Raw genomic sequence first — 23583 nt, 5'->3', positions numbered from 1 at the left:
TTCGCGGGGGACAGAGTCGAATCAGCCACGTTGCCAGGATTTTTTCTCTCCCAGGGTAAGGGGGAGACTTGAAAAATTGATTTTCACAAAAGTATGTTAGCAAAGGTACCGAATGTTAATTTTGCGTCAGGACTCAGGATTCGTCAGGGTTAATTTAAAGCAAGGCAAGTTTATTTCTATAGCACATTTCATACACAATGCAACTCGATGGCTTTACACAAGCAAAGACACAACACCTACAAGCATCAGCAAACACAACAGTAACAACATTCAGAAGCAAAGCAGTGAAAACAAAAGTAGCCTACGTTACAAAAAAATGGTAAGAAAAAAAACATACGTTAACAATGTTAAAACACATTAACAGCAAACTTTATAAACATTTGGAGTTCAGACAACAATACTGTATAGTTTATGCTGATTCAGAATCAGTTTAACATTAACCTAACATTCCTAGTTTGCGCTTAAAGGCCAAAATTAAGTAGTTGGCACTTGGCAGCTATTGTAAACATGTCAATAACATTTATATGTAACAGAACATAAAAACAACAGCTTTTAATAATCCAGAAGACAAAACTCGATTTATCAAATTTTCAACGGTTCAATTTAGGGATGTTTGCTTCCACTTTTTTTAGACTGATACCGATACTCAAATCTTCAGTACTCACCGATACCGATATCAAGTGCCGATACCATTAGTACTTCTGATACATAGAATTTCCCCCAAAAACACGGACAGATCATTTTTCTTAAAAATTACACATACAGGTAGTCCTCTAGTTACGAACATCCAAGTTATGAACATTCGCAGATACACACAAAGGCTGGGGGAACCCCGGAGGCCCACCCGCCTTTTTTTTTTTTTTTTGTCTGGTCTGTCATTAAATACTCATGAAAATCAAGAAGATGTAAGATGCTGGTGCCGCAACTAACTTTTTGTTTTTAAATTTCAGTTTTTATAATAATAATAATAATAATAACAATAACAATAATAATAATACTGTACGAGTTCCGAGATGTTCAAACTCCGAGGTTCCACTGTGATAATAATAATAATAAACTTTGCTTCTATAAAGGTGCCATTGGACATACAAGCACACTAACATTAATTGTGACACAAAATTTGAACAATTATTGTGGTAATAATATATATATATATATATATATATATATATATATATATATATATATATATTTTTTTTTTTTTTTTATGGAACTTGAGACATGCTAAATATTAGCTTTTATTTTGGCAGACTAACTACCGGAAGCGGCTCCTGTTGAGGTGGTTCTAGTAAACACACTGGCGAACACCATGTCCGGAAGCAACCCAGCAGAACTTTTGCCGCTCCTTGAATCTGACGGGTTGGTCCCATTCAGCACCGATGAGTCCGGGTGATCCAAGTCCGGCTCTGCTGGTACGGCCTGGTGCCGTGTGTTAGGTTGTTAGCTTGTTAGCATATTAGCTATCAGCTATCCCTTGTCAGTCAGTAAACTTTTCATTCTGAGTTGAAGTTTCCTTTAGAAAATGTCCCAAAGAGACGTCAGAAGCTACTTCTTGCACAGCGTACCAGCCAGTGTCCACTGGGAGTTCTGCCGGGTCATGGACGGACTATCAGACCTGGACTGGACCCGCTTTGGTGAGACAGAACCCGACATATAACTGGACGGGGAAATGTCTGTCCATTAGTGTGCCTTAATGGAAAAGTCGTAATTAGTCTGCATCCATTTCCATTTCAACTGACTGTTAAGTCACTTTTTATTCAGAACCACTACGACATATTTCATCTGATTCTGAGACCTTATTTTACCGACTAATTAACTTTTATAATTGACAAAGCGAACTTTTTATTTATTTTTATGGCCCAGTATTTAAATAAGGGGTCCCCCACTTTTGAAACTGAGAGCTACTTTTGGGGTACTGATTAATGCAAACAGCTACCAATTTGACATGCATGCTTCTGAAGACAAATATGCTCAAAATTACTTCTGACTATGTTATCGATAGGGCCTGATACATTTTGATTTTTTTTAGGCCGATGTCAAAACAGATTTTTGGCAGACAAAAATGCAGATTACAGATACATTTTATGATTATTCAAAAAATATATGTATGATGCAAAAAAAAAAAAGAAATCCCCCTATCCTTGTCGATTTGTATCACTTAGACGCAGATTTTTGCTATTAAGATTTATTAAGATTTACTCTGCTTTGCATGACAGGTCCGTAGAATCTTCTCATAAAAAAAAATAATTAGTGTTGTTCCGATACCGTTTTTTGGCCCCCCGAAACCGATTCCGATACCGTTCCGATACCTGGGTTGTTGTTTTTTTCAACATGAAAAAGCTGCCCTGCCATTGGTTCAGAGCATTCAAGGGCCAATAGGATATCCTAGCTTGGCATTTACTGAGCACGTCACACATCAGTGAATGTTGTGCACAAGTAAAACACAAGATGCTGTATCCAAAGCACCTATATTAGCGTTGGAAATAATATTATCGGCATGTTACTTGTTAGTACTTGCCGATGCCGATACCACTGTTTTTATGCAGTATCGGGGCCTCTACCGATATCGGCACAACACTAATATTCATATACATTTATACAAATTTCACCCCACTTAGGTGTGTGTTACAATCAGTGGTACTTTAAAAATTCACCTGTTTCCTGGGTTTGGTCATGTGATGTGTGCCATGATTAGTCCTTACCTGAGCCCTGAGTAACTGTAATGTCATTTTTAGTCGACATCAAGAAGAGGCAAAATGGCCGCCACCTGAGATCGATAAAAAATTGGTTGATTTTGCTGCTTTAATTCACATTCCTTAAACAATAAACACAATATTAATTAGAATGCCACTTGTGAGGATAAGCGGTTAAGTAGATGGATGTTTAGACTAGTGCCGGCGCATTACGATATATTCTTGTACAGAACATTTTTGGGTTGACTTCCTTTTTAACATTGCTGACAGACAGTACATTATTAATCCTGTGTTAAATGAAGGGCTGAAGAGTATGCACAAGCATTTGTAATGGCCTTCTACTACACTACTTTTATCCATTTTGAATTAACTTTCTGTCTCAGCCTCAGAGGTCCTTCGAGATCAAGTCAGCGTGCGATTGGCTAAGAAGAATGAGATGCGGACAGACTATGTAATGTGGCATTGGGGCAACAGGAACGGACTCGTTGGTGAGCTGCTGGACCTGTTGGAGCATCACCAGCTTCTCCATCCGAGAGATGTGATCCTTCGCTGTGCGTCTTTGGACCTCCGACCTCTGAACCTGTCACATGATCATTGCTAAATGTCATTTTGTCTGCTTAGGGGCGTCGTCTTTGAAGACTTCTCCACTTGCTCCTCCTCCTGTTAGTCTCTCCAGTTTTGATCCTCCTGCGAAATCAGTGGTAGCTCCTCCCCCAAAGGCAACTCGCGTAATCAGCACTACAGGTAAGTACTACATACAACCATTGTCATGCACTTGAATTAACCACACTGAATTAACCGTTGGCCTGTACTACGGTTATAGACATTTGAACTAAGCAAAAAAAAAGAATCAAACGTCATAGAAACATGGCACCAATGAAGAAAATGGAACATAGAAGTGAGAAGAGAGAATATAAATCCTTATTAGTCCTGATCCTAAAATGGAGACATTTTTCAGGAGCAAAACGGACCATAGCAGCACACAAAATTCCACAAATTATCTTTGTGTATATCTAAAATACATCATCAGCCAATGAGACTTGAGAAAGAGAGCAGCAATGGATGTGGCAACGGTACATGAATACTATACTGTTGCGTAGAATAAGTATTTGTGTACCCTGCCATGAATAACAACAAAAAAAGTTAATAGTTACAATTTTAACAAATAATGGTCTATAGATTTTTTCATGTGTAATAGAAGCTCCTCCCCTTAATTTAACAATAGCTGGGGTTACATGGATCCTTTTTAGTCATTCCGATCATCATCAAATCATTTCAAATGAAGATCTGTGGTCACCTATTTGCACGTGACGTGATCCATTCCAATCTGCTGTTTACATGCTCCGCTCATTTAATCAAATCAGCCCCGCAGGCAGCCGTCCGATGCGCTGACATCGATCACGTGATTTTCTAATATGGAGTTCATGCATCATTTAGCACAGTAGTTGTGATAGTTTTAACACTTTAATTGAAGCAACATCTTAATAAAAAAACAAGTTTGAAGTACTTTATAACAAGTTTTCCCCTCGCAGACGAGCTCTTGGCAACACGCCGCCATTTTAATGTGCAGAAACGACGGCGTCACGATTCATTTACGTCAAGACAGAGCATGCGCATGCGATTGAGCTGTTTTCATGACGCTCGTTCGGATTGAAAAAAGGAATGTACCACCCCTGTGTTTCCGTATGAAATTTCATTAGGATTCAGCCTTTTCTTTCAGATTGAGGTGTTTCTATGGAGTGTTTCCGTTTGGATTCATTCTAATTGGAATTTACATGGCTCCATGTAATATATGTGCTATAGTTACTTGGCAGCAAGTTGGTGCCAAAGCAGTGCCACATTTCTTTTAGACGGGGCTTTGGCGCCATCTTGTGGCATCTTAGGTTGTTTCAGAAAAAGCACAAAACAGACAATATATGGCTTTTTCAGCAAATATTGGGGGATATGTTCCAAAAGAAAATGTGCAAATTGGTGAGTAAGGGAGTATGTGTGTAGAACACTGTACAAAGAAGAGGATTTAAACAGCAAGAATAATCAGCATTATTGTATGTAGCAAAAAAACTGTATGGGGGTGGGCTGTGTTTTTCATTCAACTGTTTTATATTTATGGCCCAGAAGTGTTTTTCAATATTTACTGTTATCATGGCTTTAAATTTGCATTAGCGTAGTTTTCTGATAGATGGCGCCTTCCCATTTACAGTACAGTGGTCACTCACTACTTTGCCTTTCACCTATTGCAGATTCACTCTATTGCGGATTTTCATCTCACCATTTTCAATGCGGAGTACCCCATAAAATTCTTTATTTATGATGCTTTTTTTGTCCTTTTTTGTAATATTTGAGTAAATATAAACAGCTCTTTCTTTCATTCAACACAATCTATTACACTTTTAATCAAAATATAGATTATTTCGTAAATTAAAAAATGTGTATCATGATAAGTTTTTAAAAAAGTTGACATTTTACTTCTTTTAATTTTTCTTACCAGTGTTCCATCAGTGGTGAGCTATTTTTAAAACAGATCTCGGTTAAGGAGTAGCCCATTGAACTGTGAACATTGCCGAACGTTGCGAATGTTGAATTAGCAAAATATGACGTTGTCGTCCCTGTTATTTCGCAACATTTTATTTGCGCTGCAAAAAGCCAACTTGTATTGACAATTCCGAGCTCATGTCACAAGTCAAAATGGCGGTCTTACTCAGTGAAATGACCCTCTACATCCACTGATTGACTGAATGATTATTTTGATTTCAAAATGTGATGAAATGTTGTTTGACTTTACTACTATACTAATCTGCTTAGTTTGGCAAAAGCAATACAATACGGCATTTGTTTTCACTGTGTTTGCATTGCGTTGCATTGGAGAAATATCAGAAATCTACGGATGTTCAGAAATGTGGCTACAAGAGTGTATCTGAATGCGTGGAACCACACTGCCCAAGTGCCCAAATTGTGTAAACATGAACAGCACTCCCATTAAAGGCACACGCAAACAAGGGCAGTACAGTATAAAATAAATAAATAAAATCGATTCTGGGACATTTTACCTCGAATCTTATGTGAATCGATTTTTTTGAGCGCACCTCTAATGTCTAGATGTGAGTAGCTGAGACTGAAGTAACTGTCAGCAGTGCTGTGACATCTTTACGTGAATAAATATAGTACAGTTGACCCTCGCATACTCGCGGTTTTGTACCTGCTGATTTGCATATTCTCCGATTTTATTGTCAGTATTTTAAAATGTTTACCTTTTTTTTAAATTATTGGGTTCCCCTGTTCTAGAAGTTAGTTTATCCCCACTAGGGTTGCAGACAGTGTTCCCTCTTCTTCACACTATCAGTGCTCAGCAAATGTATGTAGCGCATTAAAAAAATCGAACCTGAGCATTTTGTATTTTCATATTCTCATCATAAAAAGAAATAGAAACGATGATTTGGCACATATGATTGATGGAGCGGAAAAGAAAAATGTGACCAAAAAAAGACTGAGATGCAAGGCGAGCACCCATGCTCTCCACCGAAGCCACCCCTGCGAGCAGACGTGTTGTTGTCTAGTGTTTGCGCTGCTGTCCATTCGTCACCTCACCAACTCGCCCACAACCAATAGGAGCCTCGATGCTGAGTGGCAATTTTTCAGCACAATTGAAGCACATTACAACGCATATGTTAAGTGTCGCTGGTCCTGTGTCATGCAATTCATACGAGTTTTGGCAGCTCCGAACTGCCTTCGTCACCAATGCATAAGATGCAAATGATCACACATAGTCTGGCTCAGTCTAGGGCCCCCGCCCCGCCTGTATTTATTTCAGTTACATTTTTACAACTTTTGTCAAAATGTAACTGAAATACAAATGGTGTAATTTTAGGCCACTTTGTCCTGCTTTTTAAATCTGTTACAATGATATGACAGCTCAAGTTGGTCTAGTAATATATACCACCAAAGATTTTTAATATTAATGTTTAGCATCATTTAAAAAGTATGAATTTTAGAAAATGATCCTTGTTGGAGCCTATGTATTCATTTTCTTGACATCGTGATAATCATTATTTACTTTAATTATTTTATCTTGCCTTTCTGGGATCCTCCTCTTCCTCCCCTTCCTCCTCCAGCCATCCTGCTAATTACAAATTTAAGACAGCTGGTTGGGCTGATGTGGGCTCCTTTTGTGTTGTGTTGAAGCAGTGAGGAGAGAAACAGTTTGTCAATATATGTCAATAGTTCAATAAGTTTTGATTTGCTTTTTTTGTTTCAAAGTCAACCACGGAGATGTTTTGTGAATAGAAAACCTTTGTTGATTTTGAAAATATCCCCGCGAGTGCTTATTGTTTAGTGATATATATTATATATATAATATATTATATTCACATATTGTGATGAAAAGTGTCACTCATTTCACTCTCCCCTTGACTATAGCTTTGATATTATAGAATAGCCAATATTGAAGCCAAACTTGATTAACAATTACGATTATTACAAATTTGCTTTTTAATTTAATTGATTTTGGGACAATACTATTTGGGCCGATTCACGACATAAAAAGTGACATAAAATACTTAATCCTTTAACCCCTTCTTATAACTGAGGGCTAAGTTTATTGGTGTCACAAATCTCTATTCAATGATATCCTTTATTTTGATATATAGTGGTTTGACTCTTGTGTTTTGGACAGGTGTGGTACTCGTTTGGCCGCCGTGTGCATATGCTGATGTGAGAAAACCCACGCAAGTACGAGGAAGAACATGCAAACTCCACACAGAAATTCAAACCCCCAACCTTAGAACGATGAGGCGGATGTGCAAACCACTCAGCAAACGTGCAACTGATATAACAGAATGACTAACTCACATATTACCACATATTGTGTGTGCAGGCTGTTGGTTGTGAAGTCAGAAAAACATATGTGTGACTGAAGAAGCTGCAGGGTGCATTGATATGAAAATGGATATGTTGATTGTGTTTTCAGTCGGTAACGGAGGAGAAGGAGTACTACCCCGCCCCGCCCCACCCCCCTCAAGTTTGCATTCTGGTCAACCTCGAACCCTCCAGGTTAATTACCATTCATCAATAACTAATAATGATCACAGATGGCTCATGTCACAAATCACCCTATCCTCTAGGGCCCCCCATTGGTGGCGTCTGGCGATGCTGGCTATGGGTTAATGTGCTGGTCCTATGAAGAGGTGCATGCTGGGACTAAGGGGTTCTCGCCAGCCCTGCGGGTTGGTGAGGGGGGTTTTGGAGTCGTGTACAGAGCGTCCTTAAGAAACACTGATTGTGCAGTCAAGAGACTCAAACGGGTCAGTAAATCACACACAATACACATGAGGGGTGGAGCCAAAGAATGTTATGTGTGGATCTGGTTGGTCAGTTGATAGGAGATGAAGATCCTCTTTTCTTGTCATGTATGTACATATTGTTTATGTACATATGTGACCTCTGAATTTGACCCATCACAGTGAACGCACGCTGTTAATGGCACCCACTGGTTCAGGGGCTGCTTAAGTGCCCAAGGAGCAGTTCAGTGGATTTGTGTCTTTCTGAAGGACACTGCAGCCGTGTGTCTGGGGGGGATAGTCTTGAACCTGGGTTCGCCCAGTTGTGGTGACCACGGGCCCACGGCTGCCCCACCCCGAAAAAAATATCATTTGATCATCCCCCGCAAACCCACCATCCCAATCGGATCCGGTGGAAGTTCCGTTTTTTTGTTTTTGTTTTTAGTTTTTTTTGCTGTAGAAAGGGTTTTGCGTATTCAAAAAGAGCAGGGAGAAGTAAAAATAGACAATACAGGCTGTTTAATAAGTCTATGTTACTTTGCAAAATCTCATATCTTAGGAATTTGCAAGTGTTGCAAGGTAAATCCGGTTTTGTTGAAAGGTGAAATCTTTAAGTTTTTTGCTGTGGAGGTCTTGTCAGGCCATTGTTACGTCACAGTCAATGTTTTTCCTTTTTGCCGAAATTTAGTTTGCTTTGATGTCATAAGAATTTAATGAAAATTCAATTCACTGGAAAGGAGAAGGTGTTTTGATAAGAGTTTGAGCAGGACGAGTCATGGATATGTGTTCAACACAGATTTTGGATAGCATGTTCAAAGCATTTGGCAAAGAAATGGAATACCGTGCCAATGTATGCAGTGTAACCAAGGGCTGACATGTTGAACATTTGTGAAAAATGTGTTATTCATTGAGCATTCATTTAATGAATGAATGATCTAATGGATAGTCCGCTCGCCCCATAAGCAATAGGGCGCGGGTTCGCGACCTGCTGTGGTGCTTTTTTTCCCCTCCTTTCCTCTAACCTCTCTGCTCTCCTCCTCTTCTACGATTTCTTGCGGCATGAACCCGTTTTTTTTTTCAAATGTTTATTCAAGAATTGATCGCTTGCGTGACCAAATGCAGAGATCTAGCAGCCCGTGGAATTTAGAGTCCATTTTAAAAATCGGCTTAAAACCTATCTGTATGTTTCGTGGCCGTTGCGCGAAGCAGCCGGCTTGGATGACGTCATGAGAGGGGCGCGGCAGCCACATGGGGAGAGGCGGGGTTTTACTGAACCGAGCGTTTGACTTACGGGTAAGAAAAATAGCCACCAAAATAACTCATATTTCATTACATTACATTACATTACATAGCGATTGTGTCAAAGGTAAAATGTAATCATTATATGCCTATAGTTAACTGTAGAAGGGCTTAAAATACCATGGTGTAGTCCCTTTAAGACGGCCAATTGTCATTGCACTTTGGCACTGAAAATGTGAAGAAATTTACTTGGACAGAATGTTTACTGATAAAGGCTACTTTTGTCACTATCCCATGGAGGCAGGGCCGGACGTATGTAAAACCTACTGTTCCCAAAAACCACAACATTAAATTACTAGTAGAAAAATGATCAGCCACACGTGCTATTGGGCCATTATTTACACATTATTTTGTTTGTTTTTATGTTGCACTTTGTGTTGCTTAGTCTTCTCCCGGCACATGCACTTCAGGGCTATACATTTGAGTTTGGGTGCATTTGGCGCTTCAGCTCCACACCTTTTCTTTAATATTGCCTTTTCTCAGTCTTTTCTGCTATCTGACTTTCTTTACTTTTGAGGGTGTATTGTTTAATTTGTTTGGCTGTGTGTCGGCCAGCAGCCTGGCTAAGGTGGGGAAGGGGAAAGCTCACGGCCGTCACGGGACAGAGAGAGAGAGCGTGACGCTTGCTTCAAAAATGCACAAAATGCGGCCAAAAGGTTCATAATTCAGGCCGACCTAGCAGGTAAATGCACTCCATTTGAAGTTAGTCACTCTAGGTCTGGCTAGGTCTCTATCAAAAGCACTTTAATTGCTGCTTTTGAAACGAACTTGCGGCCCGAAATAAAAACAACGCCCCCTGGCGGCCAACCCGGCCTTATCAGTCTGGGCCTGCATGGAGGTGTCAGAGAAAGTGGGTGTGCGTGTTTAGTCTGCAAAGCCGGTGCGGGGGTGGGTCCGCATCTACTGATGTCATAAAGTGAGCACCTGCTGTTTTCTCAGGTTGGGAGGGGCTGGTTCTTGGAGAGCAGAATGAGCTAGAATTTCTCATAGAGGGGTGAATGGAAGAAAACACCACTTGAGTGATGTTTTTGGTGAGGAATTAGCATCTTAACATGGCTAAAAGCTCCAAAAAGTAGATTTTTCACGTTACTATCCCTTTAATTGGATGATCAAATAATTGGATGATGCCAACACACAGAATCTCGTTGACAGGACTGCATGCAGAACTTGAACATGCTGAAGGAGAGCTTCAACACTGAAGTAGAAAAACTCTCAAAGTGAGTGTCCTCAAGCGTGCATACACTGGCATGCACTTGAAACTCATGTAAAAGCATGTGCCTTGTTACGCGTTACTATGCAATATTTGTCATTCTGTTCTGTGGCTGACTAGGTTCAGACACCCGAACATTGTGGACCTGCTTGGATTCTGTCAAGGACCAAGTGTTTGTCTCATCTATAGCTACATGGAAAACCAATCCCTGGAAGATCAGCTACACAGCGTAATACACGCAACACACGCACACGCATACACGCGCACACACTCACACATGTCTGCGTGTGTGTGTTTAGGTGTCTTTTGCTCTCACTTGGCGCCTGAGGGTCCGCATTGTTCATGAAGCATCAGCAGCGTTGCAGTACCTTCACTGTCCTCCAGATGGAAACAACTCTGTAATCCATGGCGATGTGAAAAGGTAAAAGCAGCATAACAGACTGTTGGGAAGAAGGGCATACAGTATTACAATTGAAACTGACAAAGTCCGACAGTAAAATCCTTCCAGACGTTAATTGGAAAAACATGGTCAACAACCATGGCCATGTATTAACTCAAAGTTGGATTTAAAACTCTTCAGTGACAATTTTTTTGTATCGAATTTTGTTGACTCTTCCAACTTTTTTGTCCACAAAAAAAAAATGCTTGAGTTGAGATAATTTTATTAGGTATTCATTCATTCCATATCCAGAATACCCTCAAAAATATACCTAATTATGCCTTATTTTAATCTTTTAGTTATTCTCCACTCGGGAAGTAATTCACGATACAGTTATTGTGTTATTCTGCTATAGTCATCATAACACTGGTATTGTGCGATAATTGATGTCCAGAAATGTCCAGCAGTTTTTATTTGTTGTATGTGGTACATTTTATAATTTATATAATTTAAAACACATAATTATTAATAATAATAATATAATAAATTTATTAAGTATGAAGTTTATGCACACTTAAACAGTATGTATAAAAACCTAAAACTGTTGTCATTGGTCATTTTGATAGGCACTAACGTATGTACTTTACATAATATTTCAAAGTTGAAATTGACATGAAATGGACAGCCGTGCCATCAATATTTACCTCCTCCCTCCTAGGGTAGTCCATCGATACGACGATGACGTCCCTAGCTCTAGATGTGGTAATGATAAGATAAGTGTGGATTATTGCCTCTTTTGTGAACACGCTGATGGGTGCGGAGGCCAAAAAGAGACGCACACCGCCTCCCACAAGTGGGACAGGGAATCCCATCACCGGGAAGAAGGGAACCACGTGCCAGGAGCTCGTGTCTGCCGGTGATCCTCACGCTCATCGGTGCGGCTGGCCTCAAAGTGCCGCACACCCTCGTGGCAGGTGTTGCACCACAGGGCCCGGATGGCTGCGAGGGCCTCCAGGTTGTCTGGTGGGATGCTGCATTTTTTCAGGGCGGCCTTCAGGTGGTCTTTAAATCGTTTCCGTTGGCCGCCTACGGGACGGTAACCAGAGCTCAGTTCTCTATACAGCAATCTAGGGGGCAGCCGATAGTCGGGCATCCGGATGATGTGCCCAACCCATCGGAGCTGACGCTGGATGATGGTGGCCTCGATGCACAGACATCCTGATCTTGCTAGAACATCAACATGAGGGATGCGATCCACCCAAGTGAGACCTAGGATACGCTCCAGCCTCCGGACGTGGGCTTTGTACAGAGTCCAGGCTTCACAGCCATAGAGTAGGGTGGACTGGTAGACGGCCACTTTTGTAGCTGTTGTGAGGCGCACGAGGTAGGCGGACCCGGTTTTGGATTTCCTCCTCAGGACTACAAGAAGAGGAGAGTACACTTTCAAGGTAGACAAATTGGTCTACACAATTCAGCTCGTTTACTCCTGCAAGGAAGGAAGGCTGGGAGGGGCGATCACCACGTGCTGTGTACTGGCATAGGACCTCTGTGTTCCGAGTGTTGACAACGAGACCAAGTTGGGAGTAAGTGTCCACCATGGTGTTGAGAGCATGCTGGAGACCTGCGTCGGTGTGGGAAACAAATGCAAGATGACTTCTCACGGAGATGGCGTCCTCTGAACCAATTGAGTGGCAAGATAGGAGTGTCACATCCGCGAGATTTATGTTGAAGATGAGTGGGGCAAGAACAAAACCCTGCTTCACTCCCACATTCACGGAGAAGAAGTTGGATTGGACGCCACTGATGATGGCTCTTACAAACATTTCATTGTGGAACTCCTTCAGGATGGTGAAGCGCGGTGGACAGCCACACTTGGCAAGAACATGCCACAGGAGGTCTTGGTTTACCGTATTGAAGGCCTTAGTAAGGTCGACAAATGCATTGAACAAGTTTTTTGCTGTTCCCTGCATTTTTCTTGGGGAGTAGCCGCGCCACGAAGATCATGTCTATTGTGCTACGGCTCTGACGAAAGCCACATTGTGACTCTGGGAGGATGGTGTCAGCAATGGTGTTCAGAAGGCGGGCAAGCATTACTCGAGCGAGCACCTTGCCTGCAAATGCAAGGAGGGAAATCCCCCGATAGTTGCTCCATAACGCCTTGTCGCCTTTTCTCTTGTACATGGTCACAATGTAGGCGTCTTTCCATTTCTGTGGTAGTCTGGGCTGTCCAAGCTTTGAAGATGAAGTTCAGCTTAAGACAGGGGAACCGCCAAACTTAAATATCTCTTGGAGAATGTTGTCGTGTCCAGCGGCTTTGTTGTTCTTCAAGCTCTTAGCAGCGTGGAGAATCTCGTTGAGAGAAGGTGCTTCCTCGAGATGGTTTAGAGCAGGGAGTGAGGGCAGACGATCTACGGCTGTGGGGTTCACTGTTAAGCAGATCACTTAGATACTCTGCCCACTGACAGAGGATGCCTTTTTGATCTTTTATGAGGGTTGAGCCGTCAGCAGATCGGATGGGAGTGCTCTTGCTGGGACCATAGACACCTTTAATAGAGTTATAGAAGTTGTGAAAGTCATTGTTGTCAGCATAGCCTTGGACTTCTTTTGCCTTGTTGATCCACCACTCGTTTTGCAATTTGCAAAGGGCTACTTGGGTGGTAACACGAAGTTCGATGTAGCGCTGTCGGAGGCTAGCAGAAGAAGGGTTACTGAGAGAGGCGGAGAGAGCAGAATGCTTACTCTTCACGAGGGTGTGGATTTCGAGCGAGTTTTCATCGAACCAGTCCTGATGGCGCTTGCAAGAGAATCCGACTGCTGCCACCTATGTGTCAAAGAGTGAAGCCGCTATGACGGACCACCTGGCTGAGAGGATCTCAACAGAGGTGTCATCAGGGATCGAGTCCTCAGGAAGTGCTGCGAGCGCCTCAGCAAGGCTTGCACGCAGGTGATCGCGCTTTAGAGGATCAAGGAGGGCAGCACGGTTGATACGCTTCCTGGCAGGCTGCTTACGGGCTGGAGGTCTTACTTTGATTCTCATGCTGGCTCGAACATGACGATGATCAGTCCAGCACTCAGCCCCACGAAGAGCTTTAGTTCAAAAGACATCCTGCAGGTCACGTTTCCGCACATTGATATAGTCAATTAGATGCCAATGCTTGGAGCGGGGTTGCATTGAACTTGTTTGACATCTGGAACATGGTGTTAGTTATGGCCAGGTCATGGTCATCGCAGAGAGTGAGGAGACAGAGACCGTTCTCATTGGCGTTACCCACACCGTGCTTGTCGATAATGCCACCCCACACTATATGGTTGGAACCAACCCGGGTGTTGAAATCACCAAGCAGGATGATCTAATCTCCGTGTGGAATAGCCCGGAGGGTCAGATCTAGGCGGTCATAAAAGGAGTCTTTGGCATCATTGGGAAAAGTGAGGGTGGGAGCGTAAGCGCTGATGACAGTAGCGTACCTGTTGGATGCCAGAGGAATACGAAGGGTCATCAGGCGCTCACTGATTCTGACAGGAGACTCGGGGAGTTGGAGGAGGAGGGATGTTCTGATAGCAAAACCTACACCATGGATTCTGGGAGACTCTGGAGGGAGTCCTTTCCAGAAGAACGTGCAGCCTTCGCCGACCTCAGAGATGGAATCTTCACTCGTTTTGCTGAGGGCAGCGATGTCGATGCCATACCGCTCTAGTTCTGCAGCTACCAGGGCTGTGCGGCGAGGAGGCCAATCAGAGGTGCTGATGTTTGAAGTGTCCATTAGAGTGCGAACATTCCATGTTGCAAGCTTGTAGCGCAGTAGGGTCTGGCGCCAGGGAAGGCCTGTAACGGTGAGCCTGGCGCCGCGGGCTGCACCAAGATCTGGTCGAGATATTGTTATCTTGACTGTTAACTGGAAAGCCATGGCAGACACGGTTTCCCACCCAAGGGGATTGTGGAACAGGCAATGTTTGGGCCACCTTCTACGCCCGTCCTCGAGAGAGGTGAGCAATGTGATCCTAAATAGGGCTGCTCGATCACGTGGGTAGTTGCCAAAGGGAACCACTCTTCGGGCCTGGTCCCAAACGACTATCTTGCCCACGTCGCCTACGTGCAGGAGGATGACTAGAGACTACCAGCTGCATTCAGAGCCTGCCCCCGTTGCCAGCCCCCCATCGCCTCAGGGCTTGAGAAAGAGAGTGAGGTGAGATGATGGGAGCTAGACGAAACCTGCACGATGAAGGAATTAAGGTGACAGGGAGGGTGCGCAATCATCAATTCAAACCAGCTGAAATCCGATAGCACGGAAACAACCAGGACGACCGGCAGCTGGGAAGGGTTGCAATGACATGCCAGGATTCACTGGAATCGGTGAACTGTCAGGGTTTGCCTACACTTAGCCTTTGGCATAATGCCTTCTCGCAAGGCAGCAGGATCATTTACCCATGGTTGGGGGGCAAGCTGTTTTAGACGCCAGCAGACCGCTTACGGCCTTCTCCGTTAGCTAAGGCAGGGTTCACGTCGTGCACGTGGAGCTAGGACTATTGGGTGAGAGAGGCTATAAGTGACGCTATGACTTTCAAAGCATTTAATAGAAGGTACACCGCCCTTGTGTACCCCCACCTTGGATCTTCACCACCCCTCTACAACCCCAACTTAGATATTGACCGACATGATCTATATTGTACTGTATGACAAAACGATACAGAACAGTAGTCCATAGTAGGAATTGTGACTGCAGAAATTTGTGACTGTTGCAGTTCAAACATCCTTTTGGACCGCCACCTGGTGGCAAAGCTCGCCGACTTCGGCTTGGCTCGCTTTGTGTCTCCAAATTCATCAAGCTCTCTGGCATCCAAGACAACCACAGTGGGTCAAAAGTCCAAGGTGAGAGGAACGCTGGCATACTTGCCGGAGGAGTACTTGAGGAATGGACAGCCGGGGACGCAGGTGGACGTCTACAGCTTTGGTGTGGTGAGTCCCTAAAATACCTAATGCTTTAGGTCAGAGATGGGCAACTTAAATGCCAGAGGGGGGCCACAATTTTTTCAAGTTTGAAATTGATTCCCAGGTACCGAGAATTGGAACAAATGTGAAAGGTTAAAAGTACCACTGATTAGTCAGGTTTCCATCCAAATGTTTTTAAAAAATTATGCAAATTTTGTGAAAATGCGCAAAACGGACATGCGACTTATGCCCGTTTCCATCCGCTCTTTTTTTTGCGAATATGCGCCGTGAGATGATGTTGTAGTGACGGAACTTTGGGACAAAGGGGAGTTCCAGGTGGGAATGTTGGTTTTGATGGACTGAACGGAAGTAGTTTGTGTTGTTGGCTTTCCTCCCGCATATAAGTGAAGTGTGTCGTTACATTGAGAGCTGATGTTAATAAAGCCATCTAAAATTGCATTAATGTTTCTTTTTCTTTAATTAATTATAAAAAGAATTGTGTTTCTTTGTTTCCCCAAACATATGTTAGTTTATCATCCGCCATATATTGTGACTACAAACGTGCGTGTGACGTAGTATCAGTCAACGTGTGTGACGTATATCCGATCTTGTAGTCGCTTATTCGCAAAACCTGTTTTCATCGCCAAAATGCGCATTTTCCTTTTTTCCGATACGTTTCAAAAACCACCCCCGTCCAAGCGTAAAAACTTGTTTTCTTTTTTTAATGTTGGGCCTTTTTTTTGAATTTCTGGCATTTCCATTCAGTTTCTTTTTCGCAATTCTTGAAAATTCTAATCAAAATAGGTGGATGAAAAGCCACCTATTGTCACGTCCATCTAAGTGGGATGAAATTGGCCCTCCGCATTTGACCCATCCACTGAAGGAGCGGTGGACAGCAGCAGGGGCTTGCCCTCTGGGATAATTTGGTGATCTAACTCCCCAATTCCAACCCGTAATGCTGAGTGTCAAGCAGGGAGGCAAATGGGTCCCATTTTTTGAGTCTTTGGTATGACCCTTTTTCTGGGATTTTGTTTTTAGATGTTTACCCTATGTTTTGGGGCGAATAAAAACCTGCTGTATCTTTATCAGCATTTTCTGAAGAATTATTTGGTTTTGTAAAAAAAGTTTTATTTAAAAAAAATAAAAATTCCCCATGTTTTCTCTTTTGGGGAAAATTAACCAAGGGGCCACTCAGAGTGTGGTCAGGGGCCGTATGAGGTGCACGGGCCGCTACTATCCCATCCCTGCTTTGAATAGATGAGAATTTGTAGTAGAATGGGGGCAGGATGCAAAGATGCAAGAAAGTGACAACATGAACCTGGTGACTAAACATTGTGTGTGTGCGTTGCAGGTGTTATTGGAGGTGCTGACTGGTCGGCGAGCACTGAAGGAAGACATGAAGCTGGGAGATATTTACCTGGTTTGAACTCTTACTCCCACACAAATGCTTGCATGTGCGAGCGTACACACACTCATAAACGTTCTCATGGTTCTGCAGAAGGATGTAGTCCAGGAGGTTCAGGAGGGCCTGACGGATTCTTACACAGCAGCCTGGAACAAACAGCTAGACCAGCGGCTAATCACAGGTCTTCCATTAGGTTTTCCCATGAGGCTGTTCTCCGGTCTCATAGACTCTCTCCTGACATGGCTTGTGGCATCTGCAGGGACCACCACGGAGCTGGCCGGGAGCATGTCGATGGTGACGCTGGCCTGCAGCTGTCTAAACAGGAATTGTAAAAAGAGGCCCACCATAACTGAGGTTTTTTTTTATTTTTATTGTTTGATTTATGATGATTAATGATGATGATAACTAGAGCTATGCATAGCTATGAGCAGGACCTTGCAACCTCGGGCACGTTGGGGTACTGGCGCATCGGGGCTCCATTAAAAACAAATAGAAATTCCATTAACCCATTAAGACCTGAGGCACCGGGCCAAAACATGTCTCTAAAACTTATAGCTGACTTTTGAATTACTATTACTAGCGATTACTATTCTCGTTTGTCGCAGTGGAAACTGTGCACGGCCGATTAATATTTAGCGAGGGGGGGATGGGCGGTGGCCAACGGCCCAACTTCATGAAAGGCACAAAATTCCTGATTGGAATCCATCCGGCGTAATGCTGCGTGCTGCAATCCCCGAGACCCCTCCCCTGTGCTCCAGCCTCCAACTGCTTCCCGGTGGTTACAATCGAGGCTTCTTTACTATCACTGCCTCCAGCGGGAGTCTCGTAACTGGCCGCTTACCTTGCAAGCAGATACTGTGTCAAATATTTCCCACAATATAAACTGTTCTTACTTTGCTCTAAAATCGGGAGATTAGCGGGAGAAATGACTGATCGGGAGCCACCAGGGAGATAGAGTTGAAATTCGAGGGTCTCTCGCCTGAATCCGGAGAGTTGGAAAGTATGTGGGACTGTCATTAAATGTCTGACATTTTGAAAAGATATGAGCAAACAACTTTTGTTTTCATGGCGAAACAAACTTGATAATATTTGACCTTCAGTCTCTTTAGATGAAACACCCAAGTCGATCGAATAAAATCTAAAGGATGAGTTTGAAGGCAGAAAATGAGGCAGTATTTGAAACTAAATTAAAAATAGCGGACTTACACAGCGGTATGGCACCAAAATAATTCTTTACAGGTCTTGGGCTGTTACTCATACCTCACAGTTTTATTAGACCTATTTGAAACATACAGCCTGACCTGCTTTATTTATTTTTTTAGGGATCACTACTGAGCATTTTGTTTTTAACTCGCGCAATATGGATTTATTTTTTTTGCCAGTGTGTATGGAAAATGTCATGAGTTTCCGACACGGGTAATGACGATGCCCAATACATCCGCGCCACTACATTGAAGTGAAATTCTGCTTGCTTGTACACTTATTGCCAGACCAGACTTTTGAAATTAGATTAACAGCGATATTTATTTATTTTGTCGCACAATGAGAGTCACATGTTAACGCTGCACGTTAACGGTGATAACGGGCCAGCTCTATAAAATATAATAATATATTTCTAATTGCCTTTCCTGGCACTGGAGTTCACCTTAAAACACAGAGGAATCCCATAAAAACAAAGCAAAATGTGTGCAAGTCAGATGAAGTTTGCAGATCAAAAGGGATGAGTTTTTAAATGTGACTTAAAATTCTGGAGCAAAATGGTATCTTGGAGAGATTGCAGAAATGAATTCCATTGATGAGGTCGAAGCTGCATGGGTGAAAGCTCTGGACCCAAAAGGAAAAAGCAGGCTGGAGGTACAGTGAAGAGCAGAAAGAAGGAAGAACGGAGAGTGCGATACAGGAAAGGGGGGGTACCAGGTTATTGAGTGAGTTGAAGGTGAGGTGAAGGATCTTGTATTTGATTCTCTTTTTGACTGTAGCCAGTGCAGGTTCTTAATTATGGGGACATTTTCACTGTGAGTGTTGTCCACGCAGAATTCTGCAAACAGATAATTTGATTATGTCAGTGCCAGCATGTGATGTGGTCCTGGGCATGTATTCCTCACATTGACTTTTACCTCCTTTCAGGTGTTTAACAAACTTCAGCACATCAATGACCTGGTGAGGAAGAGCGACCTCAACCAGGGAAAACACAATGAGGATCATAGAGATCTTCACTCCTCTGACTCCAGTGTGGGGGTTGTGACCCAGCAGCTGTCCAAATTGGGACCCCTAGAGGACACCTACCAGCTACCTATAAGCTCACTCCCCACTCCTTCATTCTCGAAGACCTCCTTTAATTCTTCCATACCTACTCCGCCACTCCCTATTCACTACTCCTCTCTACCACTTCGCCCATCCTCCCTCCGTCCTCCCTCCTCCTTCTCTTCCCTCCCTCCTTTCACATCCTCTCTCCATGCTTCTTCCTCGTTTGAGGGTCCGTGTGAAACAGATGAGAGTAGAGGTTTCTCCCAATATGACCTTTCTGCTGGGAGCCAGTTAAACTCCAAACTGTTATCCGCACCTACCAGAGACCAGTACCAAAATCGAACTGGGCCCACAAAGTCCCAGTCCAGGGAGCCTTCTGAGGACCAGTACAACTTTCATGACAGAATGGGACCTGGTCTCTCACATAGGCCTCCTAGTGGCCCTCGGAGTGGAGCGGGACCAGGTGTATCAGAAATCTCGTCTCCTCCAGGTCCACTCCAGTCATTGTGTCCCCAAACCATAGGTAAGATTACAAAGATTCTCTGAAATGATATCCATCAGTACATGCCTCACATTACATCATGTCATGTTTTGGTCTGCACTTTGTGGGTGACCAGATGGTGTGCGGCCTCGTCAGGAGTGTAGGGGTCCGGAGGAGAGTGATGAGCTGGAATATCTTGCTGCTACGGGCACCTGATTGGTGGAGAAATGGGGGGAGAAAAAAAGTACATTCCTTTTGCGCAAGTTAACTATTATTTCGGACCAAGATACAAGTCAAGAATCTCACCGCCCCTCATGCTTAACCTGGATTAGGTCCAACTCGTGACTCACTTCACTTCTTGTCTGGCTTTCTGAAATCACAAAAAAAATGCATCCTGGAACCTCAAGGAAGATTCACATTCCACTGATTCATTCTTCTTGATTGATACTTTGACAATCTCAGAGTTTATTGATGAATACCAAACAGGTGCTTCATTTTGTTCGAATTGTCAAAAGTGTACAAAGTTACACAGACAAAAGACAATGACTTACTGTAAGTGTTACATTGAGTGCTAAGTAATAACATGACCAAAATGTCATTCAATCTCTTGGGCTCGTGCACTGAGCAACTCAGCCAAACGCAACTGAACTGCCAGTGTGTTCTGCAACTAATTGTCATGTGTGGCCGACCATTAGCCACTGGTTGCGTTGCAACATTGCAGATGTAATAGCCAATCACAAATTCCATTTTGGATCACATGAACTTCTCAACAAAAATTTGTTCTGGTTGTGAAGTGAGAACCAATTGGCCACGGCAGAGCTTTACCATTACAGTATTGTGTTTTACAATAATACCTAACTAATGTTAGACATTATAAAGTACCTACCTGTGTCTAGTGTCAAAATACATGAGTGGTTTCACACAAAAAAAAATCATTTCCGGGTACTAAGCAAGATTCAGCCGTCCACCATCAATATAGTATGTAGATGCAATATTACTTAAGTAGATTTATAATTGTATATGTACAATATGCACTTGTGGCTAAAAAGCAAAGTGTGGAGTGTCTGTCACTAAAACGGGTACAGTCAATGAATGGGTGATCATTGTCAAGAGCCTCTCAAATACCCACATTGTCCTTAAATTCTCACCCGTTTCCTCACATTGTATTTTTATAGTATATCTAGATACTTTATTCATCAACAAGGCAAATTTACTGCTCCAATAGTCTCTACAATGAAAACAACACAAGGCAAGGTAGACATGCCAAACTCATTTGCTACTAAAAATGTTAAATTGAAACATTTTGAATATCAAGAAGAGTAGCTAAAGATTTTAAAGCAACACTAAGGAACTTTCAGTTTACGTTGATTATGGCGACGCCAAATGGACAAAAGCGGCATTGTTATGTCTGAAGGAAGACCACAAAGCCTATGAGGACAACCGCATTGCGTCGTTTTTTTAGCTCACTCCAGCGAGTGAAATCTGGGCCAATGTTGATCCTTGACTGTCCTTTCATCCGGGGTAGCTTTTGACGTATGTCATAAAGCAGTCAGCACATTTGTAGTTTTTGTGTGGCAGTGTTCTTACCATCCTCCTCAAAGTTGCTTAGTGCCAGTAAAAATGATACAGACCCCCTCAGGCCATGGCAAAGGTACCATTCAACTAGTTTTAAGTCGATGTTTCATCAGAAGAGTTATGAAAATATTCTATTAAGGTTGAACAATTCTTTAGTGCTACATTAAAGACATGAAAACAAAAATTATCAAGAATGTTTGTAATTGTAGATTTGAATATTTGTAAGTATAAAAAAAAAAGTGCGGTCTTGAAGATCTGGAATAAAACATGGTTATCAGTGTGTGAGATGATGACAATTTGGTAATTAGTTGAGGAATGTGACGTTAGCGTTTTCCTCTCGGGTGCAATAGAAACGCTAGTGCGTGCATGGCTTGGTATAAGGGTAGCAAAGGATTTCCTCATAGGTGGAGCAGGGCAATGAATAGAAGCCTGTCACGGAAACGGCTTCCTTGCCATGGAGGTTGTGCTGTGCACTGGATGCTGTTACTTTTCCATGATGGACAGAAACTTGTTGAGCGTCCTCCATGCCTGTCTAGGCAGGAAGCATCCCTTATCTTAATCCTGTCACCCATGCACACAACCGCGTATGTATGCGAGGTTTGTGGTTCGATTTAAAAACAACAAAAAACAGTATGTGCCGCACTTCAAAACGTGTTTCGTGTTAGAACATGAGTGGTTACAGTTTTTCCAGTCGTAGCCTGGAAACCAGCAGGGAGTGCCGATGCCGCGGCATAGGCGGAAGTGAAGCCGCTAATGCCGCGGCATAAGCGGAAGTGAAGTCGCTGATGCCACGATATGCCGGTGTAGCTAAACACGCTAGCCTTGCCCTTTACTGCGTAGACGCGCTACTATGTATTTTTAACTGCAGTGTGCTGCTTCCTCGGGGCTCTGCCGCACGCGTGCATTTAGCCGCTGCAAAGGCGCTAGCCTGAATCAGAATAATATGCGCATATGCCTCATGTTACTCTGAGCCTACAGTACCCGGCTGCAGTGTTCACTTCCCGATTGCTGTTTTCACCGGCAGAAAATGGCGGATTGCTTTCAAGACTCGCTATGTTAGTAAGTAGCACAGTGAAACAATTCAAAACTATTAAGCCGGGTAAATGCGTTTATTTGCACGGTGGTATCAGAGGGACTACATCTGAACTAAATAACAAATCGTTGCCTCACAATTTCCGGCAAAAGCACCTGGTTAGCTGCCTAGCCAATTCGAACTGGCCGAGGAGTTGGCGAGCTAATACGAAACCGCGGCCCGAGACGCGAACCGAGCCTTGAAGTCAAACTTTTCGTTGGGTCTCTCCCCAACAAAGACCATTTGTGGTGGATTCTGACAGAAGCGACATGGCTGTTGAGCCTGTGGTGCTACATCCTCGCTGGAAGCGCGTCCTGGGTTGGAGCGGTCCCGTACCGCGGCCCCGCCACGGACACCGGGCCGTGGCAATCAAGGAGCTGATGGTGGTGTTTGGTGGAGGTAACGAGGGCATCGTGGACGAGCTGCACGTCTATAACACAGGTACCAGCACTGACATCCAAGTTGAGCGTTTACGCTTTTGTGTGTGTGTGTGTTTTTTGTCGTGCTGGAGTTTGAGGTACATAACTTCCAAGATGTTAGCTGTACTTCATTTTTAGTTGCTGAACGCTTTGTGACCATGCAAGTGATTCTAATGATAGTGAAAATTTCCCGTTCCTATTTGTGGGAATGCTATTCGTGTTAGTTAGTTAGAATATTTTGTGGTTCGAACTTTGAAGTGCTAGGCTAACTGCCGGTGGCTAATATGGAGGCATGAACTCCAAGAGAAATGGCGCGTTTTACTGAAAACAATGTCACGTCACTGTGACACGCCCCTTTGCTTCTGCAGACCAAGATTTCATTACTCCTCAGTTCTGTGAAGGCAAAACAGTTCAGTCATATATTATTAAATATCTTGCTGTATGCAAATCACAACATTTTCTATAACTTTGTTTTTTCCTTCTTCACAATGTTACTATGTTATTACTGGCTTGTTTTAAATTGTATTTGTTATTGGCCAGCATGAAATGCATCCTCTCAGCATGCCCCCCTTACAGCTCCATGGGTTTCATATGTCGGTGTCC

At 43.1% G+C, this 23583-nt stretch overlaps 2 protein-coding genes across 4 annotated transcripts in view; both read left to right on the top strand.

Annotated features, from left to right (window-relative positions):
* The first annotated feature begins 1247 nt into the window (after positions 1 to 1247).
* Positions 1248 to 21003, top strand: irak1 (interleukin-1 receptor-associated kinase 1). Its single transcript, XM_086069775.1, has 15 exons — positions 1248 to 1412; positions 1520 to 1634; positions 3077 to 3244; positions 3315 to 3437; positions 7657 to 7739; positions 7811 to 7990; positions 10418 to 10482; positions 10596 to 10704; positions 10775 to 10896; positions 15595 to 15808; positions 17133 to 17201; positions 17280 to 17367; positions 17446 to 17540; positions 19314 to 19956; positions 20051 to 21003. The coding sequence occupies exons 1-15, from the start codon at positions 1380 to 1382 to the stop codon at positions 20128 to 20130; spliced, it is 2187 nt and encodes a 728-aa protein (XP_085925901.1). The 5' UTR covers positions 1248 to 1379; the 3' UTR covers positions 20131 to 21003.
* A 1269-nt stretch (positions 21004 to 22272) lies between these two features.
* hcfc1b (host cell factor C1b) overlaps positions 22273 to 23583 on the top strand; it is a 68363-nt gene continuing 67052 nt past the window's right edge. For 2 of the 3 annotated variants that reach the window (XM_086069773.1, XM_086069772.1), the window contains exons 1-2: positions 22273 to 22544; positions 22824 to 23002. In XM_086069773.1, the coding sequence (XP_085925899.1) occupies positions 22441 to 22544; positions 22824 to 23002 (283 nt within the window). In that variant the 5' untranslated portion in view covers positions 22273 to 22440. Of the gene's footprint in view, positions 22549 to 22823; positions 23003 to 23583 lie in introns of all 3 variants that reach the window. The other variant, XM_086069774.1, reaches the window with a different exon arrangement.

Source organism: Leptonotus elevatus, chromosome 2 (genome assembly GCF_054856555.1).
Source record: "Leptonotus elevatus isolate MCC_2025b chromosome 2, RoL_Lele_1.0, whole genome shotgun sequence".
Lineage (NCBI taxonomy): Eukaryota > Metazoa > Chordata > Actinopteri > Syngnathiformes > Syngnathidae > Leptonotus > Leptonotus elevatus.
This window is presented reverse-complemented; position numbering and strand designations above follow the sequence as displayed.